Below are 23,758 nucleotides of genomic sequence, written 5' to 3' on the forward strand. Positions count from 1 at the left end.
CTGGAGGGATTTTGGTTCCCCCTCGCAGCTTTTCTGCTTGCCTACAATTAATACAATTACATCTTGGGGCAGATTCACACTGAAGGCGCATGACTTCCCCCAAGAAGCCTGGAAACCGTAGTTTATTAAGAATACTGGAAACTGTAGCTCTGTGCAGATGAAACTTGAGTCCCCAGGGTTCTTAGGGGCAAGCTATGTGCTTGGGTGTGCTTTAAAAGTGTGGTGTGGATCTGCCCCTGGTTGACTGGTTGGGAATGGGGGCTGAGTTTCCTTCTGTACTTGAGTTTTGCATCACTGTCATCATGCTAAATTGCTGCCTTAGCCTGGCACCCTCTGGGTGTTTTGGACTACAACTCCCATCAGCCCCAGCTGGCATGCTGTATGATGCTGGGGCTGATGGGAGATGTAGTTCATCTAGAGGTAGGAACTAGGGAAAAATAGGTTCTGTTCGCATTTTAATGAGAATCTGCCTACTTTACACTTACTAAACCAATATTATTATTTATTAAATTTGTTACTCTATCTTGCCCAAGGGAACGCAAAGAGACTTACAATATGCCATCTGAAACACAGCTATTCTTCAAAATTTGTGCTTCTCCAGATTTTTGATGTAGTTCTCCAACCAAACAGGGTGTACAAAAATGCATCTATAACACATCCATAAAATGCATATATTAGTGAAAATAACATTGCTTTAAATATGTGTATATTAGCCAAGACCACATACAAAAAAATGTGCCCATCAGGAGAAATTTGTACCAAAATGTTGATCAATTTTCATGAGAGGTGTTTTTTTTAAATCACAAATGTCTTGGGAAATATGTGGAACTGACTTTAAGATCTGATAAACAAGATATTTGTTCCTCCCTCGCTGAGTGGCATCAGGTTTGTAAAGGCTGCTGCAAATGGTTCATGGGAATGAACAGCTTCTCGCTCCTTCCAGGCATTGCATGTGGAAGGCCCACTCAGAGCGTTCAGGAGTGGCTGGAAGTCAATCTTGGGAACTTCAGCCAATACGCCCAATACCAGGACCTGCTCAGCTGGAATTTGCATTTTGATGGAGTGAGTATTTTATATCCAGGATCTGTTGGCATGGGACCTATCAGGCTTTTTCACGGTAACATTTCTTGCAAACAAGTGAAGTTATTTATGGCCAAAGTAACTTAGCAGATGGTTAGAGATTAGCCAGTTTGGGATCCCCCGCTTAGCCATTTGTGGTTAGGAGAAAGAAGCTTCCAGCCACACATGTAGATGTCTTCATGTGGTTGTTTCACTCGACAGAGAGGAAATCCCCTCAGAAATGTACTTGCTATTTTAGCAAGTCCAATCGTTTCCAGTCAGTGATGGTGGAAGTGGCATTTTTCAACCTGAGGAAATTTTCGTGGTAAACCTTCTGAGGGCTGCATGCCGCTGGTGGTCGGGGCCAGAGGAAAAGACCATGTGGACTGATGGACATGGCTCTTACTTTTGTGCAGCCAATCAAAAGCCAGAGAGTTCTATACCCTGCCTTTCCACCTTCCATCACGCCACGTGAGAGGCGGGATCACAATTCAAGGATACATTCCAGCCAAGCAAACGCACTGGAGTGGGGCACAGAGCAGGGGCCAAAGGGGGCATAGTCTAGGGAGGAAGTGTGGCTTAGCAAGAGTCCCGAGGGCCATACAGGGAAGCTTGAAGGGCCACATTTCCCCCTCTTGGGCCTTAAATTGCCCACCCAAGATCTAAATCAGGACTTTCTAAACTTGGATCTCCAGCTGCTTTTGGACTATAATTCCCATCATCCCTGACCACTGGTCCTGCTAGCTAGGGATGATGGGAGTTGTAGTCCAACAAAAGATGGAGCCCCAAATTTGCGAAACCCTGATCTAAATAGTCTAGGCAGTCCATTGTATCAGGGATAGGGAGCGTGTGGCCCTCTAGGGACTACAACTTCCATCACCCATGACCATTGGCCATACTGGCAGGAGTTGATGGGAGCTGGTGTCTGACAACATCTGCAGGGCTACAAATGTTCCCCATTCTTGCATTAAATGGACTGACCTTTGGGCAAAAAGTGGTGCTTATTTATTTATTACCCGCCCTTCACCCTAAGGTCCCAGGGCAGGTGACAACATTAAAACACATTGTTAAAGAGCAGTTTAAAACAGCTTGCAGTCACAAAAATAAGGTGGATCCTAAAAATGTGTACCTCAAGTGTCAAATGGCAGGGTAAAGCATCCCAAGGACCATATAGAGAAAGATTTCTTAATTTCCCTGAAGCTTCTCTGCAACAACACAGTATGCTAGTACCCAAATATGCTGATTCTCCAGAATAAATGGGCTGGTACAATCCCAATTAATTTCGTTTGGGCTCCTTGCTCCCTCGATTACCCCAACCACACTGCCTGTCCATAACTCTCACCTCTGCTCCTTAATGACACATGAGCAAAATCCTGACCTTCCCTAGCAATGTTTGTGCACATTCTATAGCTGACAATTTCCCGCTTGAGCAGTAATTTTTTCTGATGTTCTCTAGTCTCTCCTGCATTTTTTTTAAAAATTGGGTGCCGACTCTAAACCAGAAACATAAGCAGTGCCTATGTAGGCATCGCAACTTATTACAGACTGCTTGAAAAATTCGCCATCATTTGCTTAATGCTCCCCTGCAGATGGCTGTTCTGCAATCTTTGTCTCCACTGCAACTTGCATCCCTCACCCTGAAGTCTGATGCCATCAATGAAGAGGAGAAGATGTGCCAGATTCTTGCAAGACTGCAGAACAAACCACTGGAAGAGATCTACCAGTATTTGGACCAATTCAACACAGATGCCAATAAGGTACGGCCTTCAAATATTTACTAAAGAAAAGCAAAACTCCAAATCAAGTTAGGTCTTTTTGCCACCCAAACTGACTTTTCCGTTCCCTCACAGAACCCACATTGCTTGTATGCATTCTATTGCTGACAGTTTTCACCTGATAAGTTAGAATGTTAATGAACCTCGCATGTATCTCTGCAGCTCAGCCGGGGGAAGATAAGCAGCAAATCACAGCCTCTCATTGCCCGTTATAGACAACAAAGTTAAGATAAATCCAAATAGTTAAGCAAAAGAGTTTGCTATTTTTTTCCTTCTCTCTTTAAATTGCAGCTTGGAATAACGTCTCTCAAAGAGGAAGGCATAAGGCAAAGGGTGCTCTCTCATTTTGTGGAGGTGATTGGATCTGAACTCTCAACCTTCAGCCCTGTAAACTGGACTCATTTGCTGTCCACAAGGCTGCTGCTTTTCCTGCCAAGTGTCAGCGCAAAGGAATCCAAAGAGATGCTGTCTTATGTTTCCGGTTGCGATGCCTTCCAAGCTGTGTGAGTATAAACCGCCGTCGTTCTCACTGTTACAGGTATTCAGAGGAGTGTGCCAACGTGTAAGTAACCAAAATTGTGAATCCCATGTGCAAGAGGGGCGTATCAGCAAATTTGGGGGAAGCACAGGATTCGTGGAAGTACAACAACATATAGGTTGCGGAGGGCGGGGGGACTAAATGAGGAAAAACCCTAAAGCAGCCCAGTGAAGAGTCAGCAAGGTTGGTCCATGAGGATATGCAGAGTACCGCCTCACCAACCACAATCTGCCCCCAGCCAACCAACATCTTCTTACTTACAACCAGTTAGGAGAGCAACACTGCCTATTAACTTCCTCCTCCTTAGTCTCAGTGTTGCTCTTGTAGAGAACTCAGTAGAGAAGAGGATGGGGACAGAACCAGAATGAGCTGTCTCTGCCTGTCCTTGGCTCTGTCGCCACCTAGTGTTGGGCTCCCTGCCTTCCACCCCAGCAGTCCTCATCAGCACCAGCCACCACTGTTGAGCACGCTCAGTGGGATTCTGTCTGACTCTGCAAACCAGGGGGACTGGAATGGAATATTGTGGAGGAGGGCTTGGCTGGCTTATTAAAACATGGAACAGTCCACACTGCCATATGGTCTCCTTTCTGGTGCACAGGCCAAATTCATTACTAGAAGCTTCTATCCAATGGAGTGGGAAACTGAATTAAAGGAGCAGGAAGGAGATTCATGTCTGGGAACCATGTCTGGAGAGAAAGAAGCAACCTATGGTTCAGCCTCCCCCGACCTGGTGCCCTTCAGATGGTTTGGACTACAAATCCTACCAGCCTGAATCAGCATAGCCAATGGTTGAGGATGACCATCGTCCTTGACCACTGAGAACTAGTGATGCTGATGGGAGTTGTGCTTTCCAGATTCTTTGGACTACAAGGTTGGGGAAAGCTAGACCATAGTTTTTATGAGTGTTGAAGATGTTGTGATAGATACATTGTGGCTGGTGGTGGACGTATTAACTATGAGCACTGCAGGAAGTCATCACTTGATGTTGTATTCATTAGATCAGGGGTAGGCAACCTAAGGCTCATGGGCCACAAGAGGCCCACAGGAGTCGTTTAACCAGCCCCCGAGCCGCCCCCTGACTCTGGCCTGATCCAGAAGGCTATTCTTCTGCTCTTATGCAGACATTTCTGACACAACCTTTTTTCTTCAGGGTGTCCTCGCTGAGCCAAGTTTACTCTGCAATACTACCAACCAACCAACTAGGCGTCTACAGGACCTTGTTTTCCTACCTTGACAACCAGCACAAGACCACAGGTAATTCGGTGGCACCATTTTAAGTTTGCAGTTCAGGGCCATGGATTGGAAGCGGGGAGAAAGCTGATCCAGTTGATTTCCATTTCAAGGCATATCTTCCTAATTTGGTGCCTTCATTACATATTTTTAGGAAAAATGTTCCTCTTCTACAGGCCTTTGGGTGATTATAACCACCTTGTGATATTCAGATGAAGGGTGGTATAGAAATTTAATTATTATTAATAATAATTAACAATTTCTGAAACAAAATGAGAATGAAAATACTGCAGTCCTTTGAACATTACACTTCTCTGAATTTTGCAATACAGTGCTCCAACCAAATCATATAGAAAAAAATGCAGATGCCGGAGTAAAGTATGCATAAAAATGCATGTATTCATGGAAAATAGCAGGCAAAAATGCATTATATTTGGGAACATTGCTTTGCAAAAAAAAAAAGTGTATATTAGGCAGAATTACATACAACATTGTATATAAGGAAAACTATTCTTCCATATATTGGATTTTTATTTTTTTTTAAATTACAAACTGAAATGGAAATATGGAGAATTGAACTAAAGATTGGGAAAATGAAAAACTGAGGGAGACTGAAATCGACAGATTATTCCATCCCTAGCCATGGGCAATGTGTGATGCCAGGATGGTGGGGTCTAGGCAATTTAGAGAGCTGGTGGGGAACAGATGTAGAGGCACAAGCCCCTGGGAATGGGGCCCGAGAGGGATCCAGAAGGGAGATGGGCACCTACGGGAGAATTAATTCCTCTTGAATAGAGAGATCAAACCCACCCAGTTTTGAATTCTTGGCCGAATGAGTTGCCACCTGCAACTATGCCAATGAATCCCACATGGAGCTCTGTTCAGAAAGGCTTGTTTGTTTACAGGATCGGCGTGTACCTCCAACACCGGGGATTCCGAGGCATGGCTGCAAGATAACCTGGGGGCCTTTGCAGCCCAAGCTCCTTATGGCGATTTCACCACGCTGATGGCCACGTTCAATGGGGTACGTTGCAGAGGTTGCCTTGTGTTGATGCATAATGCTCACCCTGTGCTCCAGAACCCCACCCCCACCAAATGATTAGGGACCTGTGAAGTCTGTTTTGCATTAGACTCCTCCTGAAAAGGGGAAGAGGGCAGAGCAGTTGCTTTTGCATGCAGAAGGTCCTTGGTTCAATCCCTAGTGCCTTCAAAGAGTGGCAGGGTGAGACTCCTGCCAGAGGAACCCTGGAGTTCTGCTGCCAGTCAGTGTAGACAATCCTGAGTGAGCTGGGTCAGTGAGAGGTCAGTTCTGCGAGTTTTCCACATTCCACACTTGCAAAAAGAATGATTCTTCATTTCAGGAGGGGTGGAAGTGAATATTCTGCACGACTGCCCAATTGAGGAGCTTCATCCCACACATGGGAGAAGGAATGGGCTGCCTACCTTTCTCCCTCCCCAAATCTTCTAAAGCAGCCTTCCCTGATTGGCTACCCTCCAGGTGTCTTGGACTACAATTCCCATCAGCCCCAGCTAGCATAGCATGCTGGCTGGGGCTGATGGGAGTTGTAGTCCAAAGCATCTGGAGGGCACCAGATTGGGGATGGGTTGAAGAAGTCTCTAAGTATGTCCTCGAATGTGTGTTTTTACAGTTTGATGTCCGGGGCAACCTCACTGCCACCCAACTGGCTCATGTCTTTTTTGCCTCTGGCGCCCTGGATGATCCTGATAAAGTCAGCGCCCTTCTGGAACCTTTGGAGAACAAGCCTGTTGATGACACCCTTGCTTTTATGACAGAGTTTGCAGCCTTGGCTGCTCAGGTGAGTTGTCTTTTGTTAGCTTTGGTTTATATCCATTCGATAAGATCTCTTTTCTTTCTGGAGCCCTCCTGGTGCTGCATCCTTCACTGCTTCTCTTTGGGGACATCTGAGGCCCAGTGTGGTGTGGTGGTAAGAGTGTCAGACTAGGACCTGGGAGACCGGGGTTCAAACCCCCGCTTGGCCACGAAGCTCTTTCTCTCTGCCATTCTTCTCTCCGGCACAATCACATTCCTCTGTGCTACTCTGGCCATTTTGAAGGCTGGGGCCATGACCTGTTCCTTCTGTGTTTCTGGTTGGCAGAGTGGCGTGACGTTCCTGGCAAACACGGAGGTGAGGGACAAGATATTTGACGTGATCTTCAGCAAATTACAGAGCTTGCTACCAACAGCCGGCACCTCCCAGTACGAAGACTTGTTCCAGAAAACATTGACCCTCGTGCTTCCCAGCATCAACTCCACAGCCCTGGCAGCCATTCCACAGAGCATCCCCTGCAGCACTTTCAAAGCCATGTGAGTCTTCAACCGTCTGCAGGTTTGCCAGGAGGGTGCAAAGGAACCAGTTTCCAGGCTTAATTTAAAGTGCTGGTTTTGACTAATAAAGCCTTGTGTGGTTCAGGATCCCAGTACATCAAAGACAGCCTCTCCCCATATGAACCCAGACCCTGTGATTCCCATCTGAAGCCCTTCTTCATGTGCCCCTTCCGGGAGAGGGGCAATTTGAGAAGGGGCCTTCTCAGTGGTGGCTCCCTGCTTGCAGAAGGCTCTCCCCAGGAAGGATCACCTGGCATCATTGTTACATATCTTTAGGCAAATACATTTGTTTTCTGCCAGACCTTTGGCTTTTAATCATCTGTAGCCTTCTTGAGTGGGTGGGGCTGTTTTAATCCTGCCTTTTAAAATAAGCATGAGTTTTAGATTTTTCTGTTTTGTTCAACACTGGTTTGAATGTACGTGTTGTTATCGTAAGTTACTTTTGTAAGGAAAAAGAAATCTAGTAAGTTTAAATCATCATCACCATCATCATTAGCAAACAAGGGGTTAACTGGTATGAAGACTTTAATACGTTTCCCCTCCTGTTCCTTCCTCTCCCACCCAGAATGGCTGGTTTGGATGGCAGCTTTCGACATATGTCATCAGACAGTCGCCGAGATGTCTACAACTTTGCCAAGGGCTACCTGCTGACCAAGACGTCTCAAGGAGGTAGGTGTCAAAACCAGAAGGTGTTTGCTATGTGGGTGTAATTTCTGTGCTTGCTTCCCAGCTGGTGGGGGCACTGTTGTTTCTGGAAGCAAAGGTGGACCATTGGTCCAGTTCAGTATAAGGCTGTTTCCTCTGCTCCTTCGCCACTCATAGCAGCTGTATCAGTGCAAATGGAATATAGTGTGATAGCATATTGCAAGGAGTCACTTTTTTAGGAAAAGGGGTCCTGGATGCACGAAATGATTCTCCAAGAGTGATTTTTTTTTCTTTTTTCCATTCCAGGAGATCCCTGTACTGAGAATACTCGGGGCAGCTTGGGTTGGTTAACAGCCAACTTTGGGTCCTTCAGCTCATTAGCCAGTTATAAAGACTTGGTTGCCATTAATGGAGATTTCCACCCGGTAAGTGACCTTGCTTGCCCTTTTCCAAAACAATACAAGAACCAAAACGTAGCTGCCCTTTGAAATTTGAACCCTTCGAATTTTGCAGTGCTCTCTTCCAACCAACCAGTGGTTCCGAAAACACTCTTCCAACCAACCAGCGTTTACCAGAATTCATATTTAAGGGGGAATTGTGCATTAAAATGAATATATTAGAGAAAATAACATACAAAAATAATTGTGTTAGGGGAAATTGCTTGGCAAACACGCACATTCATCAAAACTGTTGGATGAAATTTGTACTAAGAATTAAAAAAAAAACGCAGAGAACTGAATTGAAGATGGTAAAAATGAGGAACTGATGGAAACAAAATTGACAAAATTGTCCCTGCTCCACTGACAGTTTCCTTTGCTAAGAACCAGCTTTGCTCATTCTTTAGATGGATGCAGTTGCGAGACTCACACCATCTCAACTGGCTGAGTACACACTGGCGAGTGACACCTTGCGCGACAGTGAGAAAGCTGGGAAGGTCTTTGGCTCTCTTGATTCACACAACATTGGAGAATTCATGGATGCTTTCAATGCGGCTGCCCAACAGGTTTGCAAGACTCCCCTCTTCCTCCCCTATGCCTTGTTCAAAGTGCAGCAGCAGGGCTCATTCAGTTTGTTACTTAATTCTACTTGTGTTAATGTCAACCAGCCAACAGAGAATGCTAGATGTATTACTAAGCAGCCAGGTAGAGTGGTATGATATTCAGTGAGACAGCATATGATCTGATTGCCTGTGTAGTTCTGGGGGAGTTTTCCCCTCTTTATGTTTGGGTGAATGTCTCCCTGCCCTGTACAAGGCCTCAGCTGAAAGACAAAAGCTCTCTGTCGTTTCTTTTCAAATTATACATCGTTCTGGTTCACTTTGCTCAGTAAAGTGTTATCATGACTTTTATCTCTGGACTCTGTCGGCATTAATTAAGTGACTTTGCTAACACATCTCCCTATTGAAAGTTGCTCCATTAGAGTGATGGGCTATTGCCCAACAGCCTTACTTCAACCTCCCCAACCTGGTGCCCTTCAGATGTTTCCGACTTCAGCTCCCATCAACCCCAGCCAGCACTGGAGGGCATCAGCTTGCCAATGGCAGCCATAGATCATGCCAGCTGGGGCTGATAGGACTTGCAGCCCCAAACTTCCGGAGAGTACCAGGTTGGGGTAGACCATTATACAGGCTAAATAGAGGGCCTTCTCTGCGTTGGCACCTCAGCTCAAGAACTTCCTCCCCAAGCCCATTTGCTTGGCGCTGCCTTTGGTAAGCCTGTCTTGTTGAATTAACCTCTTACACCAATGACTATTGGCCTGCCTTTAGCTGTTGTCTACTGATTTAGTTGCAGATTTGTTTTATGCTGTGCCATTTCATTTGTGCGCCTTTTCCTTAACTGTGTTTATTGCTGGTCATCTACCCCAAGGGTATCTAATATGGTCTCCTCCAGATATTTTGGACTACAGCTCCCATTGACTGATGATGGGAGCTGAGGTCCACAACATCTAGAGGGCACCTAGTAAATGATACACTTTGACATTAGGATGTTAGTTACCTAGGTACACCTGTCCTCCTAACGCTGTACCTTCTGTGCTTTTTGCTTTCTTCTTAAAGCACCAGCTCACTCAGCTGCCCAACTTGGAGACCAAACGGTTCATCCTTGGTGAGATCTTCTGCCACCTGAGTGGCGTGCTGAAGCTCTTCACCACAGAGGACTATGCTGCGTGGTTTGGGCAAAGGCTCCCTCTCTTCCTGAGCAGTCTTGATGCCCAGAACCTCGGCTTCCTGCCCAGTGACATGTCCTGTGATTCTCTGGCAGCCATGTAGGTACCAACTCTATGCCTATCCCAAGGTGGGGGTGATGGCGGAGTCATTTGGCGTGGCCCAGCAAAGGGTGAGGAGAGCAGTCACAGAAACTCAAAAACTGCATTGCTCCCAGTCAGGCGGTTGGTCCATCTAACTCAGTATTGTCTACACTGACTGGCAGCTGGTCCCCAGGGTTTCAGGTGGGAATCTCCCGTAGCCCTACCTGGAGATTGAACTTGGGACCTTCTGCATACAAAGCAGATGTTCTGCCTACTGAGTTCTGCCCATTATCATAGGAAAGGGCCTTATACTGAGTCAGACCATTGGTTCATCTGGCTCAGTATTGCCAACAAAGGCTGGCAGCAGCTGTCCAGTATTTCAGACAGAGAGTCGTTCCAAGCACTGCCTGCAGATGTTGCAGATTGAGACCTTCTGCATGCAGAGCAGGTGCCCAGTCACTGGGCGATGGGCCTCCTCCCCAGTTGTCAGTGGAAGATGCTCTGCTGATCCAAAATGCCTCCCCCTAACTTCACTCCTCCCTTCTTCTGAATCTCCAAACTGAGTATTACAACCTCCTTCCTAATCTTGCAGAGTGGAGGGTTTAAATGATCACCATGCCAACAGCACATTTGAAAATCCAGATGATATATTCTCCTTCATAAAGAGGATTCTTGAATTCCAAGAACAAAATTCAGGTAAGCAAAGGAAGCACATCTCCTCCCCACCCACCCCAAGGAACACTTTACCTTCTACCCACCCCTGATGAAGACCCTCTCCAGAATGTTGAACCTCAGAAATGTGCATCTGCATTTCTAATTCTCTTTATGATTTTGCCACAGGTTCTGCCTGCACTCAGGGGGCCTCCACAGACCAAGAGTGGCTGAGCAAATTCTTTGGACCCTTTTCTGCCTATGGCTCCTACTCAGATTTCACTGCATTGAAAAGCGACTTCCGTGGGGTGAGAGCGGCACAGACTTTGGAGTTTAACGTTTGTGGTGTTCTTGACTCTGGGCTGGTTCAGGCATAACACTAACTCATGGGTCACCAATGTATTGCCCTTGAGGCCTTTCCTTGGTGCCCATAAAGCCTCTAAGGGCCCCTCCCCCATCATTGCTCCCCTTGGGCAGTTTAGCTTTAATAAGATCACTCAAGGAAGAGTTTGGAAACTTTCACTTCCTTTTTTTAAAACCGCAGTTTCCTGTGTCACCCAAACCTTGGTAATCTGTGGTTTAATCTGCACCTTACTGACTCAGTGACGATTGGAAGCTTGGGGTGTTTGAAGAGTTCTGGATTCCGAGCTTGAGCCTGGTTTCCATCCAACTCCAGCTCTGTGTTTCCAAATGCAGGTGGATTCCTTGGACCTCTTCTCCGCCAGTGCCTTGGCTCAGTTGTCCACTGAAGGTCACACCATTTACAGCAGCTCAGCCATGGTGCTCGTTTTCCAAGCCATCCAGAGAAAGAAGGAGCCAGAGCAATTCCTCAGCACGTACCTGGATGAGTTCAACACCCTGGTGCTGAAGGTAAACAGAAGCTTGTTGACAGACTTTTCCTCTGGGGCTGGAAACAGACTGATTTTCTGCAGTGTAACTGGAGCACTGGTGGTCAACTCCAATGGGAATGCATGGTCTGTGACCTTTGGGGTAGCTGGGAATTACTCCAGAGCAGTGGATTTCAAGCTATGTAGCACAACCTTCACCAGGATGGGGCCCTCCTGATGTTTGGGACTCAAGATCACCCTTTCCAATTTCCTACAAACTTTCAAAACTCATGTAATTGTCAAGGGTTCTCATTGCTAGCCCATTGTTCTCCATTGTGTGAAACGTTGTCAGCTGATTTCGTTGATCCTTTTGGGTATAGTTGCAAAATCAGAAGTGCAGGGTCCCTTCATGATACCCACAGTCACACCCCCTTCTAAGATTGTACAACAATCTTATAATATTAAACAATTAGAGTTGCATTATAACAATCAATGCAGATCTCCATTGCCCTTCAGCTACATTTACTATTTTCTGTGCGCTTACTTGGGCAAATGGTTTGGAGTGCTCCAATATCTTCATTTGGAGTGACTTAGATTGTGTTTTCCTTGAAGTTCCATTGTACGTAACAGAACTTACACACCATTCTCTTGAAACTAGAGCGCCTAGTGTTGTCAGTGTTCCTAAATGCTCAGCTTTGGAGCGTATGGAACAACTCATTGGTCTTCTTCCTGTGTGCCTTCTCCAGAGTGACCCTAGGAGCCAATCCTCAGTGGCTCACTCACCTCCTTTCATTCTGATTGGCTGCAATCAGCACCAAGGGTGAGAATTTTTATTCTCAATGGCTTCAAAGCTCCCCTGGTTGGGTAGCTCTAGGATGCTGGAGACAGGGACCCTGCTGCAGAAATAGTAACATGTCTCCAACACTTCTGCTTCCACCTAGAACCTGATCTTCAATGAAGTCACACTTATTCCCTGGTTTTTCTCTTGCTTCTTCCTCCAGAACCGCGGCTTGTTGAGCAATCCCAAAGTGCGGGACACTATGCTGATGCTATCGGCAGAGATCATTTTCCCACAGATTGCCACCAGTTCCCTGGAAGACACAAACACTTGGTTCCAGAAACTCAGCCTCCTTCTCCCGGGTGTCAATGGAACAATTCTTGAGCTGCTACCCCTGGGTATGCCCTGCCCATATTACCAAACCATGTAAGTAGCTGGCATACATCTACCTCAGTAGTTTCTAGGTCACTTCACATAGTTTGATAACAGACAGAGGTTACCTCTTGTATACATTGGTGGCTACCACACAATCTGCGTCTTGAGCATCCATCCTGATTTGTTGTGGGGACACCAGATTCTGCTGCCTCAAGCAACAAGTTATTCCAACACTTTCCAGTGCATTTTACTATAATTTTACTATAATTTGGGGAAGCGGGTTTATTGTGCAAGATCTTCCGTTCAGCTTCATTTGAGTAACCTTAATTTGAATACCAGTTGCTAGAAACCACAGGAGAGCAGAGTGCTCTTGTGGTCGGGTCCCGCTTGTAGGTTTCCCACAGGCATCTGAGTGGCCACTTTGAGAACAGGCTGCTGGACTAGATCGGCGACTGGCCTGATCCAGCAGAGCTCTTCTTATGTTCTTATCTTCTTAATCCCCACCCCCAAAATAACCACAGTCTGGAAGCAGCTACACCCAGCTGAGGACACAAAGGCTGGTTTCATCAGACCACCTAGTTCAGCACTCTGGGTTGCATCCAATGCTAGTCCTACTCAGAAGAGACCCATTGAAATTGATGGTCATTGGAGAACTGTTATACAAGTGATATAATGAAATTCAGGTAGAGGGGATTTGAGAAAGTCAGTTAACAATGTTATAAAAATTAGGTATTTGAAGAAGTAATTGTTTTTTGTGTTTAGTTTTTTTTTTTGTATTGAAATGTGTCTTTATTTTGTGTGTGTTTTGTGATGTCATTTTTGTTATAAATGTGGAAAATTAACCAAAAAAAAAAAAAACTGAAGAAAAAAGAAAGAAAAGAAATTGATGGCCATGACTATCTGAGGTTCATTCATCTCATTGGGTCTATTCTGAGTAAAACTTATTGGAACACAACCCTCTATTTCCAAAAAGATTCCAGAGCCAGTTGCAAGCTATAGCCCTCCCAAACTATTGTTTGTTCTCTGCACCTTGTGCTCTGAGGTACGCTGCCTCTGACTATGGGTGCTCCATTTCATTTCCATGGTTGAAAGTCATGGATAAGGCCTATACTGGAGGAAGGGCAGGTTGGATGCTAGTAAATGAATATGGTGAATAGGTGGAAAACAAGTGTGACTCAAGCCAATGTGTGGAATTGCTTGTGTTTCTTCCTCAGTGTGAAAGCGATGGATGGTCTCTACTCAACATTATCAGCCAGGAAGAGGCAAGATGTGTATGACTTCCAGAAGGCTTATTTAGCTTATCAGTTCGCTGATTCAGGTAAGGAGCCAAAGGGGCAGGTCTTAGGAATTTCACCCTGATACAGGAGCGGGGAATGGATCGAGCTGGCAGACCAAATCCTTATCTCCCCTGCCCCCTGTGGGCCAAGCTTGACAGGGGAGCGTGGTGGTTCGCCTGCTCATCATTTGATGCCACAGGTGACCTGTTTTTGTCACCATAGCTTGAAGTTGAGTCACATGGGCCAAAGTGCTGTGCTGTGAAAGCCGCAACAACCAGCTGATTGGCAGTACCTGCAAAGCCTTTTTGACAACCGGCTGATATGTATGTCAGGTGTTGGGCAGGTGGTGGTGGGGTCTTGGCCAAAACAGTTTCACTGGCCAAATGGGAGGCCTGGTGGACCTAATTATTGAGCCTTCCCCCAACCTCAGCCGCTAGTTCAGTTGCTGAGTGTTTATGAACAGTTTATCTGCTCAGAAGTTTATCTCTTCGGTGCTTGGGGCAAACTGTTCTGTTGGCTGGAAGAAGGGCAGGCAAGGAGGAGGAGGGTGTAACAGACTTCCAACATTATTTCTGCACAAATTCATCATTTGTAAGGAACCCAACTGTGGATTTTAGTCCATCTTTGCTTGACACATTCTCTTGCCTCCACAGAGTCAGCGTGCGATGGTGGGACTACAGGAATCCGAGACTGGCTGACAAAGAATTTGGGGGAGTTTTGCGCAGTGGCTAAGCTGAGCGAACTTCAAGCTTTTTACCCAGAGCTTGATGGAGTAAGTTTTTCTCGGCACTGTGCTCCAGCGGGGGCTGCCCCACCTCATTCCTCTGCAGGGAACAGTAGCAGCCCTGTGCAACGATGAAAGTATCTTCATCCAGCCTAAAATCTACAAAAGGGAGCTGACATATCTTTAAGGGAAAGGATTGATGTTCTCTGTAGTCTCTTTATATTCCACTCTTTCTTCTCTTCTTGAGTTTTCAAGCTACTGCTTGCTTTAGAAAGTAAATACTTCAGAAATCAACCTGATTGGCATCCAAATTGTCTTTCTAAGGCTGGTGTTTAGTTTAATCAGTAGCAATCTGGGGAGCAAATTTCTCCCGTAATGGTTCAGTTTTCGATGCTTGAGTATCATCATTAAGCTGAGCAGCAGCAAAATGAAGCTGTGCATTTTCTTCTAAAGCAAACACAGATTTTAACACAGACGGTGTAATGTTTTCAAGGACAGTATGGACATGGAAAATCACCCATGAATTCTGTCAAAATTTAAGCAAGAAGGGGTTTTTTGGGTGGGTATCTTCCTTACATATTTTAAAAAGAACACTGTATTTAATAATGTAGCAATTATTCTAAATCAAACATGATTTTTCTGTGTTTTGGAAATGGTTGCTGATATCCAGAGCGTCGTCTCTCTACCCGCTCTTTATTCTGTGGTTGTGCTGATCTGCTCAATTAATAAAATAATAATAATGTTGAAAACAGCTGAATTGGTATGTTTCATGGTGGTGTTTTCTTTAAGAACACACACACACACACACACACACATTAGTAATGTGGTCCTTTTAACCCCACACCCATGCCCCCGAAAGGTGGGATCAGACATGGGATGGAGTAGAAATTCAGTCCAATTCGCATTTCACTTGCAGTTTCTGCAACAATACATTAATAATCCTTTGAACTTTGCACCGCTCCAGATTTTGCAATGCAGTGCTCCACCCAAGCAATATATACAAAAGATGGGGCAACGCAGGCCTAAAAATGCATACAGGAGTAAAGGATAGCATGCAAAAACGCATTATGCTAGGGGGAATTGCTTTGCACAAAGGTGCCCATCAAGGAAAACTGCATAAAAAACGTGTATGTTAGGAGAAATCTGCACTAAAATGTTTCTGAATTTTAATGAAGGCTTAACCAAAATTAAAACAAACAAACAAACAAACAAACACAAAATTATTGGAAAAATGAGAAACGGGGAAGAACTGAAACTGATTAGGCCAGCCCTACATGGGATTCTGAGCATTTTGACCAACTGATTGCTACTGATTGAACTAAACTTAAAAGCATCTTTCGCCAACCTGTTGCCCTCCAGACTCTTTTGGACTACAACCCCCATCAGCCACAGTCTTGTGTGGGGGAGAGTGGGGTAGGCAGTATCTACAGCAGGAATGAATAAATGGATTTATACTCCATAAATAGGTTTGTAAAAGTGAAGATTCTTTATTGGTTGCATTCAATTAAATTTTACTCGGATTAGACCCATTGGAATTAATGGATTCAGGCTCATCATCTCCATTAATTTCAATGTGTCTATTCTGACAGTAGATGAAGCCCCACATCTCTTAGGCTGCAACCTGGGAGTATGCTCCACTTAGTTTATTTCTGAGTAGACCTGCACAGAATTTGCTCTGTTAACAATATTAGGCTGAAATCCAAAATATGGAGGTGTGGCGAAGTTCATTTATAGCTGTGCTAGTTGTGACCAATAGCACCTAGGGAAGCCACGCCTAATTGCAGACCTGGAGCAGTGGCCAAGGCTGGATGTGCAGACAGAATAGTGACCTGTTCTGGTCACATCCACACCACACTTTTAAAGCACTCTTACGCCACTTTAACAGTCATGGCTTCCTGCAAAGAATCCTGGGAACTATAGTTTCCCCCAAGGTGCTGAGAATTGTATCTCTTTGAGGGGGGGGTCTCCTAACAACTCTCAAATCCAATCACAGCTCAGTTGGAGGAAAAGTGTAGGCAAGCTTTTGCTGCTTTCTCAGTCTCAGTTGCCCATCTGTAAAATGGGACCAAGGCAGGAACAACCTCACAGGGTTAATGGCAAAAGGAAGCAAGGGTCTTCATACAAAAACAACATAGGTCCAGGCTAATAATAATAATAATAGTAGTAGTAGTAGTAGTAGTAATAATAATAATAATAATAAATTATTATTATTTTCACCCCACACATCTGGCTGAGTTTCCCCAGCCACTCTGGGCGGCTCCCAACAGAATTAAAAGCACAATAAAACACCAAACATTAAAAACTTCCCTAAACAGGGCTGCCTTCAGATGTCTTCTAAAAGTCAGATAGTTGTTTATTTCCTTGACATCTGATGGGAGGGCGTTGCACAGGGCGGGCGCCACTACCGAGAAGGCCCTCTGCCTGGTTCCCTGTAGCTTCACTTCTCGCACGGAGGGAACTGCCAGAAGGTCCTCAGAGCTGGATGATGGGGTTGGAGACGCTCCTTCTCGTATACTGGGCCAAGGCTGTTTAGGGCTTTAAAGGTCAGCACCAACACTTTGAATTATGCTCGGAAACATACTGACCTATCCGAAACAGTGCTTTGAAGCTGACACCAGACTCTGGTAGCATGACCTTGAGTGAATTTTTAAACTGTCTCTAAAGGCTCTCACTGATGGGATACCAAAAATGGTTAGGGTGCTTCCAGATTTTCCTTGACATCTGATTGTTTAGTCCAAGACCCCCTGATTATTAGAAAGTGGGGTGTTTTTACAGAATGGGGCCACTAGCTAAGAATCTGAACTTTTGTACACACTCAAGGGCAGCCTCATTACTAGGAAAAGGTCTAGTGTGTGCGGGTGACAGGAGTGAGCCAGCAATAAATCACACCGAGCAAGTTGGAGTAACTCTTTATTAGCAAAAACAGCATCTGCACAGGATTGTCAGGCCTAACGAGCACAGCAGCTCATCTCCAGTAGGACCCATGAAGCAGTCATTGAGTCTGAAGGTCCCCACCTCCCCACAGCTGCTTAGGTCCCTTCCTCTCCAGGGTTTTCCCCAAGCAAATGGAGATTGTACCTGCATGAAGCTAACTTCTCATCGTCCTTTTAATGCTTCTTCTTGTTTTGGGAGACCAAGGGGCAGTGGAGCTCATTGCAGCAGGAGGGGGAGACATACATGCCAGACTCTTCTCTGCCTCTTAGCCTCCCTCCTCTCCAGCCTCCACTTCTGCCTCCAGTTCTGGACTTCTCTGCCACAGACTTACTAAGCCCTGTTACCTCTTCAGCTTTCAACTCCTCCTCCTTCCAGTCATCGTTGTCTTCTTCTTCTTCTTCTTCTTCTTCTTCTTCTTCTTCTTCTCCTTCTCCTTCTCCTTCTCCTCCTCCTCCTCCTCCCCCCTATGTCCACTTATCATCGTCTCACCAGCAATCCCTGGGTTCTGAGCTTCAGCTGGTTCCTCCCACCATTCCTCTGTGTCCAACCAGTCCATGACATCAGGCAATAGGGAGAGGAGCACACCTCAGTTGCAGAGCACCTGCTTTGCATGCCAAAGGGCCCAGGTTGGATCACCAGCATCTCCAGGTAGAGCTGAGAAAGAGTCCTATTTAATAATAAATAATAATAACTTTTATTTATATCTCGCCCTCCCCAGCTGAAGCCGGGCTCAGGGCGGCTAACAACAATAAAATAATACAACATTCTAAAATCATTTCATTATAAAATTAATTCAAATCAAATTGATGGCAACCATTGGGCTAGAGTTCTGTGATGATTGCCAGAGGAGGGAGTCAGGCTGTGCCCTGGCCAAAGGCCTGGTGGAACAGCTCTGTCTTGCAGGCCCTGCGGAAAGATGTCAAGTCCCGCAGGGCCCTAGTCTCTTGTGACAGAGCGTTCCACCAGATCGGAGCCACAGCCAAGAAAGCCATGGCTCTAGTTGAGGCCAGCCTAACCTCTCTGTGGCCTGGGACCTTCAAGATGTTTTTGTTTGAAGACTGTAAGTTCCTCTGTGGGACATACCAGGAGAGGCAGTTTATTTAAAATCCTGAGAGCCTCTGCCAGTCATTGTTGATTGTACTGAGCCAGATGGGCAATTGCCCTGAGTTAATATAAGGCAGCTTTGTATGTAACCTGGAATTTGATACAGACACACACCCTCATTACTTATATAATAGTTATCTTAAATAGCCCATACCCATCTCCCATGCCTGGTGTGTTCTAGGGATCCATCACCACTGGGAATAGTGGAAGCCTTCAGTTAAGACAAAGCAAATCCTGGCACAAAACTTGATAAATGGCATTTGACTGGGTGAATAGACACAAGTGAAAACGGATTGCATAGGAAATGATGCAGACTAGGGGTGCACATCCACTCTGGATTAAGTCCAGATATGAAGCTGAAGTATCAGAGGTAGCCAGACCTCCTCTGGAAATGAAATGGGTCTTGCCAGAAGTGGTCCCAAGGAAACCAGTCTAGTTCCAAAGCTTCCAGTCCTCCTACAGTAATTCCTTATAATTAATCCGCAGATGGAGAACCCTTCTGCCCTCAGCCCAGCCCAAGCAGCCGACTTAACTGTCATTGCCCAGATGTTGAACAACTCCACCCTGGCCAGCCTGGCTCTTGGGGTCGTGAAGAACTTTAAAAACTATGGCTCGCTCCGTGAATATTTGTCCAGGCTCAAAGGCCCTCCCTGCAAGGTAAGTTTGGGGGGGTGTTCCCATGCTATTTTGTGATGTGCTAAAATCTATTTCCTTGGCCACAGTCTCACTTGATCTACCTGTTCCAACTTTCTGATACCTCTCCTTGATAAGACAGCGTTCCTTTTTGTGCTTGTTTTGGATGACTTCTACACAATTTGCTGGTGCATGCCACTGAAGAGCATCTCATAGCCAAACACAGGACAGATCCACACCATGCATTAAATGATCTTTAATGCATATTTAAAGCATGTGTCTTTCCCCAAAGAATCCTGGGAACTGTAGTTGGTAGGGTGCTGGGAATTGTAGCTCTGTGAGGTGGGACTACAGTTCCCAGGATTCTTGGCGGGGGGGAAGTGAGGTACTTTAGATGCAGCCACAGGAGGGGAGAGTGCTCTTGTGCTCAGATCCTGTTGTGGGTTTCCAACGGGCATCTGGTTTGTCACTGTGAGAACAGCATGCTAGACTAGATGGGCCATTGGCCTGATCCAGTAAGCTGTTCTTGTGTTCTTCAATGTATGTCCAGTGTGCTTTAAATGTATGGTGTGGATCTGCCGATAGGCTCTATTTTGTCCTTCTCATCAACGTGTAATCTAGTGGAACGGGCTTGTGAAATCCAGCTCCCTCCCTGCATTCATATCTCTTGATATGTTTTGTGAACAAGTCTGTTGAGCCTAAGCATAACACTGGCACACCCTACAGAAATCCTGAAAGCTCTTTCTTTATCTGGACTCTTGTGAAGCCCACTTCTTTCATCCCTGTGTCTTCCACGCAGAGCTACAAGCCCGCAGAAATCTTGTCTATGTGTCAAGGACCTTCCCCACTGGCTGCTCTCACCCCTGAAAGCCAGCAAGAGCTTTTGGACAACGTATTTCTCTTCCTCAAGAAAGGAGGAGGTTCAATGGACTCCTCTCAGTGGAACGAAGTTTACCACCTTTTGCTCTCCAACTTCCTACCGACTCTGGGGACATCCCACCACCCCCAATCTTCCTCCAAGGCAACATGTGAACTCTTCCATTCCACGTAAGTCAGAGGTAGCATAATATGGGTGGGGGGAAAGTGTGCAAAAAAGAGAGAAAAGCATCTATTGCTGAAAATAACGTTCAGAAATGCAGAAGAAAGGGTGGCTTGTAAAAATGTGCATATGGGGCAAGACTGAGTACAAAAACTAGGAGTCATAAGCACTAAAACACTTATCAATATTCATGAGGACTTTTAAAAACAAATAAACAAATATTGCAGACTGATGGGGTGGAACTTAAGACTAGGAAAAAATGAGAAACTGAGAGAAACAAACATTGACAGATTCATCCACCCCTATATCATATCACCTTGAATTTTGTTGAAAATGATAGGAGAGAGAGGGGGGGGGGGAGAGAAAGAAAGAAAGAAAGAAAGAAAGAAAGAAAGAAAGAAAGAAAGGGGAATAGATAAATTTCTGAACAGAGCCTGCTAGAATCTTATGTTGCTCAAAAGGTCCCACTCTAAAAAAATACCTCACTGCTGCTTCAAAACTTGTTTTTTAATCGCAGAATGAAGGAGATCGTCGCACTTCACCCCAGCCTTACTAAACGGCAGGAAGAACTTGCAGAGGTCAAAAGCCTTTGCCTCCTGGGTGATCATCAACCCAAACCCACAGGTAACCTTTCGTTACTAAGGGGGAGGGTCTTCCTTCAGTCTGAGGGTGGCATTCCCTTCTCAGCAACCAAAACAAAGAAGAAAAGTGAGCAGAACGTAGGAAGCAGCCTGACACCAAGTCAGATTGTTGGTCCTCTTAGCTGACATGTTCCCAAACTGATACTTCCTCTCTTTCCATTTGCAGCAGCAACACAAATCCCTGGAAGAACTGCCAATCACCCCCCTGGAGGTGCCAAAACTCAGAACGTTGCAAATGTCACAGGTGATGCCCCTGGGCAATCTGCGTCTCGCAGTCCTGGAGATGCCACCACTCTTCCAACCGAGGTCCCTGCAGGGGCCATCCAGGGAGGTGCTTCAACCCTCTTCCCTGGGAGAGAGGCTGGAGGCATCTCTGGCAGTGCCCGAACTCTCCACCCAGGAGGCAACACAGGATGGATGGCTGGATGGTCTGCATCTTGCACTTTGAGACAGACTACCACTCCCACCCTTGGAAGTGCCATAGGCAATACCCCTGACATCACAAGAGGCACCACAAGCAGCGTCCCTGCTGCTCCTACAACACACAGTCCTGAGAGTGCTACGGGCCACATCCCTGGAAATTCTACAGGCATCATCCCTGGTGGTGGTACAACTCACATCCCTGGAGGCACAACCAGCAACGTTACTAGAGGAGCCTCAACTCAAGTCCCTGGTGGAGCAACAAGCAACACCCCTGGTGGTTCTGCAACCAACATCCGTGGTGGAGAAACAAGCAAAACCCCTCATGCTGCTGCAACTCGCATCTCTGTAGGAGCAACAGGCAACACCACTGGTGGTGGTGCAATTGACCTCCCTGGTGGAGCAACAAGCAACATCCCTGGTGGTTCTGCAACTCACATCCCGGGAGCTACTGAAACTTCAGTTCATGGAAGCTCAAACAGCAACATTCCTGGAAGAACTACAGCTCCCGTTTCTGGAAGGGATACAGCATACAGTCAGGGTATCCCGGGAGCAACTTCTGTCGCTGCTGGCAATACAACTCACATCCCTGGAAATGTCTCTGGAGGTGCCCCTGCATATGCATGGACTCACCCAGTCCTATTTTTCACCTGCCTTCTCCTCCCTTGCTTTATTGTAACCATTTCCCCATAGTGCACCTCTGTTTCACAACCCACCTGCAAATTTGCCTAAATAAGAGACACTCTTTGGAATCAGACTACAGTGTTGTGTATCAGTGTCTTTCCAGATAAGTGATAGCAGTTTTCTAGCATCCTGCTACTCTGGAATCTTGAATTTGTTGTGTTTGATTACACAGAATATATTTATCATGCAATAAATCATCCGTCCAGCCAATGGTGCACATCAAAGTATTCTGGTATCCTTCTAGCTTCACATTACCGAGAAATTTGTACAAAATGGGGTTGTTGCCATATTTCAAACAGTGAAGATTTGGACAGAAAAGTTGTTGAGCTTTTTTATTTTTTGGCAAAATCTTATGGGAAATTGGCAAAAATGACACTGCCAACATGGGCTGCCATATATCTGGATTTTCCCGGACATTTCCCCGATTTTCATCCAGACACTGCTGCCAACTGCAATATTCCGTGCATGTCCGGGAAATTCTGGCCTTATGGCAACCCCAAATAAAGATGTAGGTTGTTGTGTGAAAAGAGGACCATGTGTGGCTTCTGTAGAAAGCATTGCCCCTTCTATTCTTCATAAATCTTATTTTCCTTAGTAGGAGTAGAAAGCAGGGTATGGTGGAAGCTCTATCATCTAATATTTAATATTTATTGCTGAACATTCCTTATTTCTGAACATCTCAGTCTGGAAAAGCAGCTGGACATTGCTGGGTGCCTCCCCCACCATTCTGTTCCTCTCCCCTGACCCCTAAAAGAGTCCAGCCCACATAGCGAGTTAATGTTAGGCTATTCAGCGGGACTTATTAGGCATAGTGACACACAGTTATACCAAGTCAGATCATTGGTCCATCTAACTCAGTATTGTCTCCAGTGACTGGCAGAGGCTCCCCAGGGTTTCAGGCAGGGAGTCTCTCCCCACCCTACCTGGATGTGAAGCAGAGACAGTGATGGGTGTGGCCTGAAGAGAGTGGGAGTGTCTGGGAAGAGGGTGTGGTGTAGAAGAGTCCTGAGGGCCACATAAAGAGGTTTGGAGGGCCAGATGTTTACAATGATACATTAAAGGAGGGAGGGAGGAGAGTTATGGACCTCTAGAAGGAAAAATGCACCCAGATCAAAAGGAAGGGCCAAAGAAAGGCTGGGTTTCAGGGAAGGTGGATAAAGAAGTGATGCAAGGTAGGTATGAATAATAGAATGAAGTTCTTAAGAAGAAGAAAAGTGAGCAGAACATAGGAACACAGGAAGCAGCCTTGCACCAAGTTGGATTGTTGGTCCACTTAGCTCAGAAGTTCCCAAACTGATTATTTTCTCTCTTTTTTTTCATGTTCATTTTCAGCAACGCAAATCCCTGAACAAGCCCCAGATGACATCCCCGGAGGCTCCCCAGGCAATATCCTTGGAGCTGCCGAAACTCAAAATGTTACAAGTGTTCTAGCCAATTCCCCTGAAACAACCAAAGGGGACACTTTTGAAGAAAGTGCAATTCATGGAGATGCCAGCACTGTTGCAACTGATGCCCCTGCAGCTGCCACAGGGGACACGCAGAGGGCTGCAACCTTCATCCCTGGGAGGCAGAAAGGAGGCACCACTGGCAGTGTGGCAACTCTCCACCCTGCAGGAAGCACAGGAGGGATGCCAGGAGGGGCTGCATCCTACATCTCAAGACAGACCACCACTCCCATCCTTGGAAGTGGAGGAGGCATCTCAAGAAACATCCTTGGTGGTGCTGCAACTCACATTCCTGGAGCAGCAACTGGCAACATTCTTGGGGGTGCTGTAATTAATGTCCCAGGCAATGTTGTTGATGACACTGCAACTCACATTCCTGTTCGGGCAA

General features: G+C 45.9%; 1 protein-coding gene across 2 annotated transcripts in view; it reads left to right on the top strand.

The window, feature by feature from the left end:
• LOC310748833 (uncharacterized protein) overlaps positions 1-22,176 on the top strand; it is a 60,906-nt gene extending 38,730 nt beyond the window's left edge. For both annotated transcript variants that reach the window (XM_083584794.1, XM_083584795.1), the window contains 21 exons: positions 944-1,062; positions 2,649-2,816; positions 3,126-3,337; positions 4,523-4,626; positions 5,508-5,626; positions 6,252-6,419; positions 6,720-6,928; positions 7,515-7,618; positions 7,901-8,019; positions 8,439-8,597; positions 9,648-9,856; positions 10,431-10,534; positions 10,679-10,797; positions 11,186-11,359; positions 12,318-12,520; positions 13,684-13,787; positions 14,400-14,518; positions 18,995-19,165; positions 19,941-20,188; positions 20,698-20,804; positions 20,988-22,176. In XM_083584794.1, the coding sequence (XP_083440920.1) occupies positions 944-1,062; positions 2,649-2,816; positions 3,126-3,337; positions 4,523-4,626; positions 5,508-5,626; positions 6,252-6,419; positions 6,720-6,928; positions 7,515-7,618; positions 7,901-8,019; positions 8,439-8,597; positions 9,648-9,856; positions 10,431-10,534; positions 10,679-10,797; positions 11,186-11,359; positions 12,318-12,520; positions 13,684-13,787; positions 14,400-14,518; positions 18,995-19,165; positions 19,941-20,188; positions 20,698-20,804; positions 20,988-21,934 (3,986 nt within the window). In that variant the 3' untranslated portion in view covers positions 21,935-22,176. The remainder of the gene's footprint in view (positions 1-943; positions 1,063-2,648; positions 2,817-3,125; positions 3,338-4,522; positions 4,627-5,507; positions 5,627-6,251; positions 6,420-6,719; positions 6,929-7,514; positions 7,619-7,900; positions 8,020-8,438; positions 8,598-9,647; positions 9,857-10,430; positions 10,535-10,678; positions 10,798-11,185; positions 11,360-12,317; positions 12,521-13,683; positions 13,788-14,399; positions 14,519-18,994; positions 19,166-19,940; positions 20,189-20,697; positions 20,805-20,987) is intronic.
• Positions 22,177-23,758: the final 1,582 nt, after the last annotated feature.

This window comes from Podarcis filfolensis, assembly GCF_964270895.1.
Source record: "Podarcis filfolensis genome assembly, chromosome: 14".
In the NCBI taxonomy this organism is placed as follows: Eukaryota; Metazoa; Chordata; class Lepidosauria; order Squamata; family Lacertidae; genus Podarcis; species Podarcis filfolensis.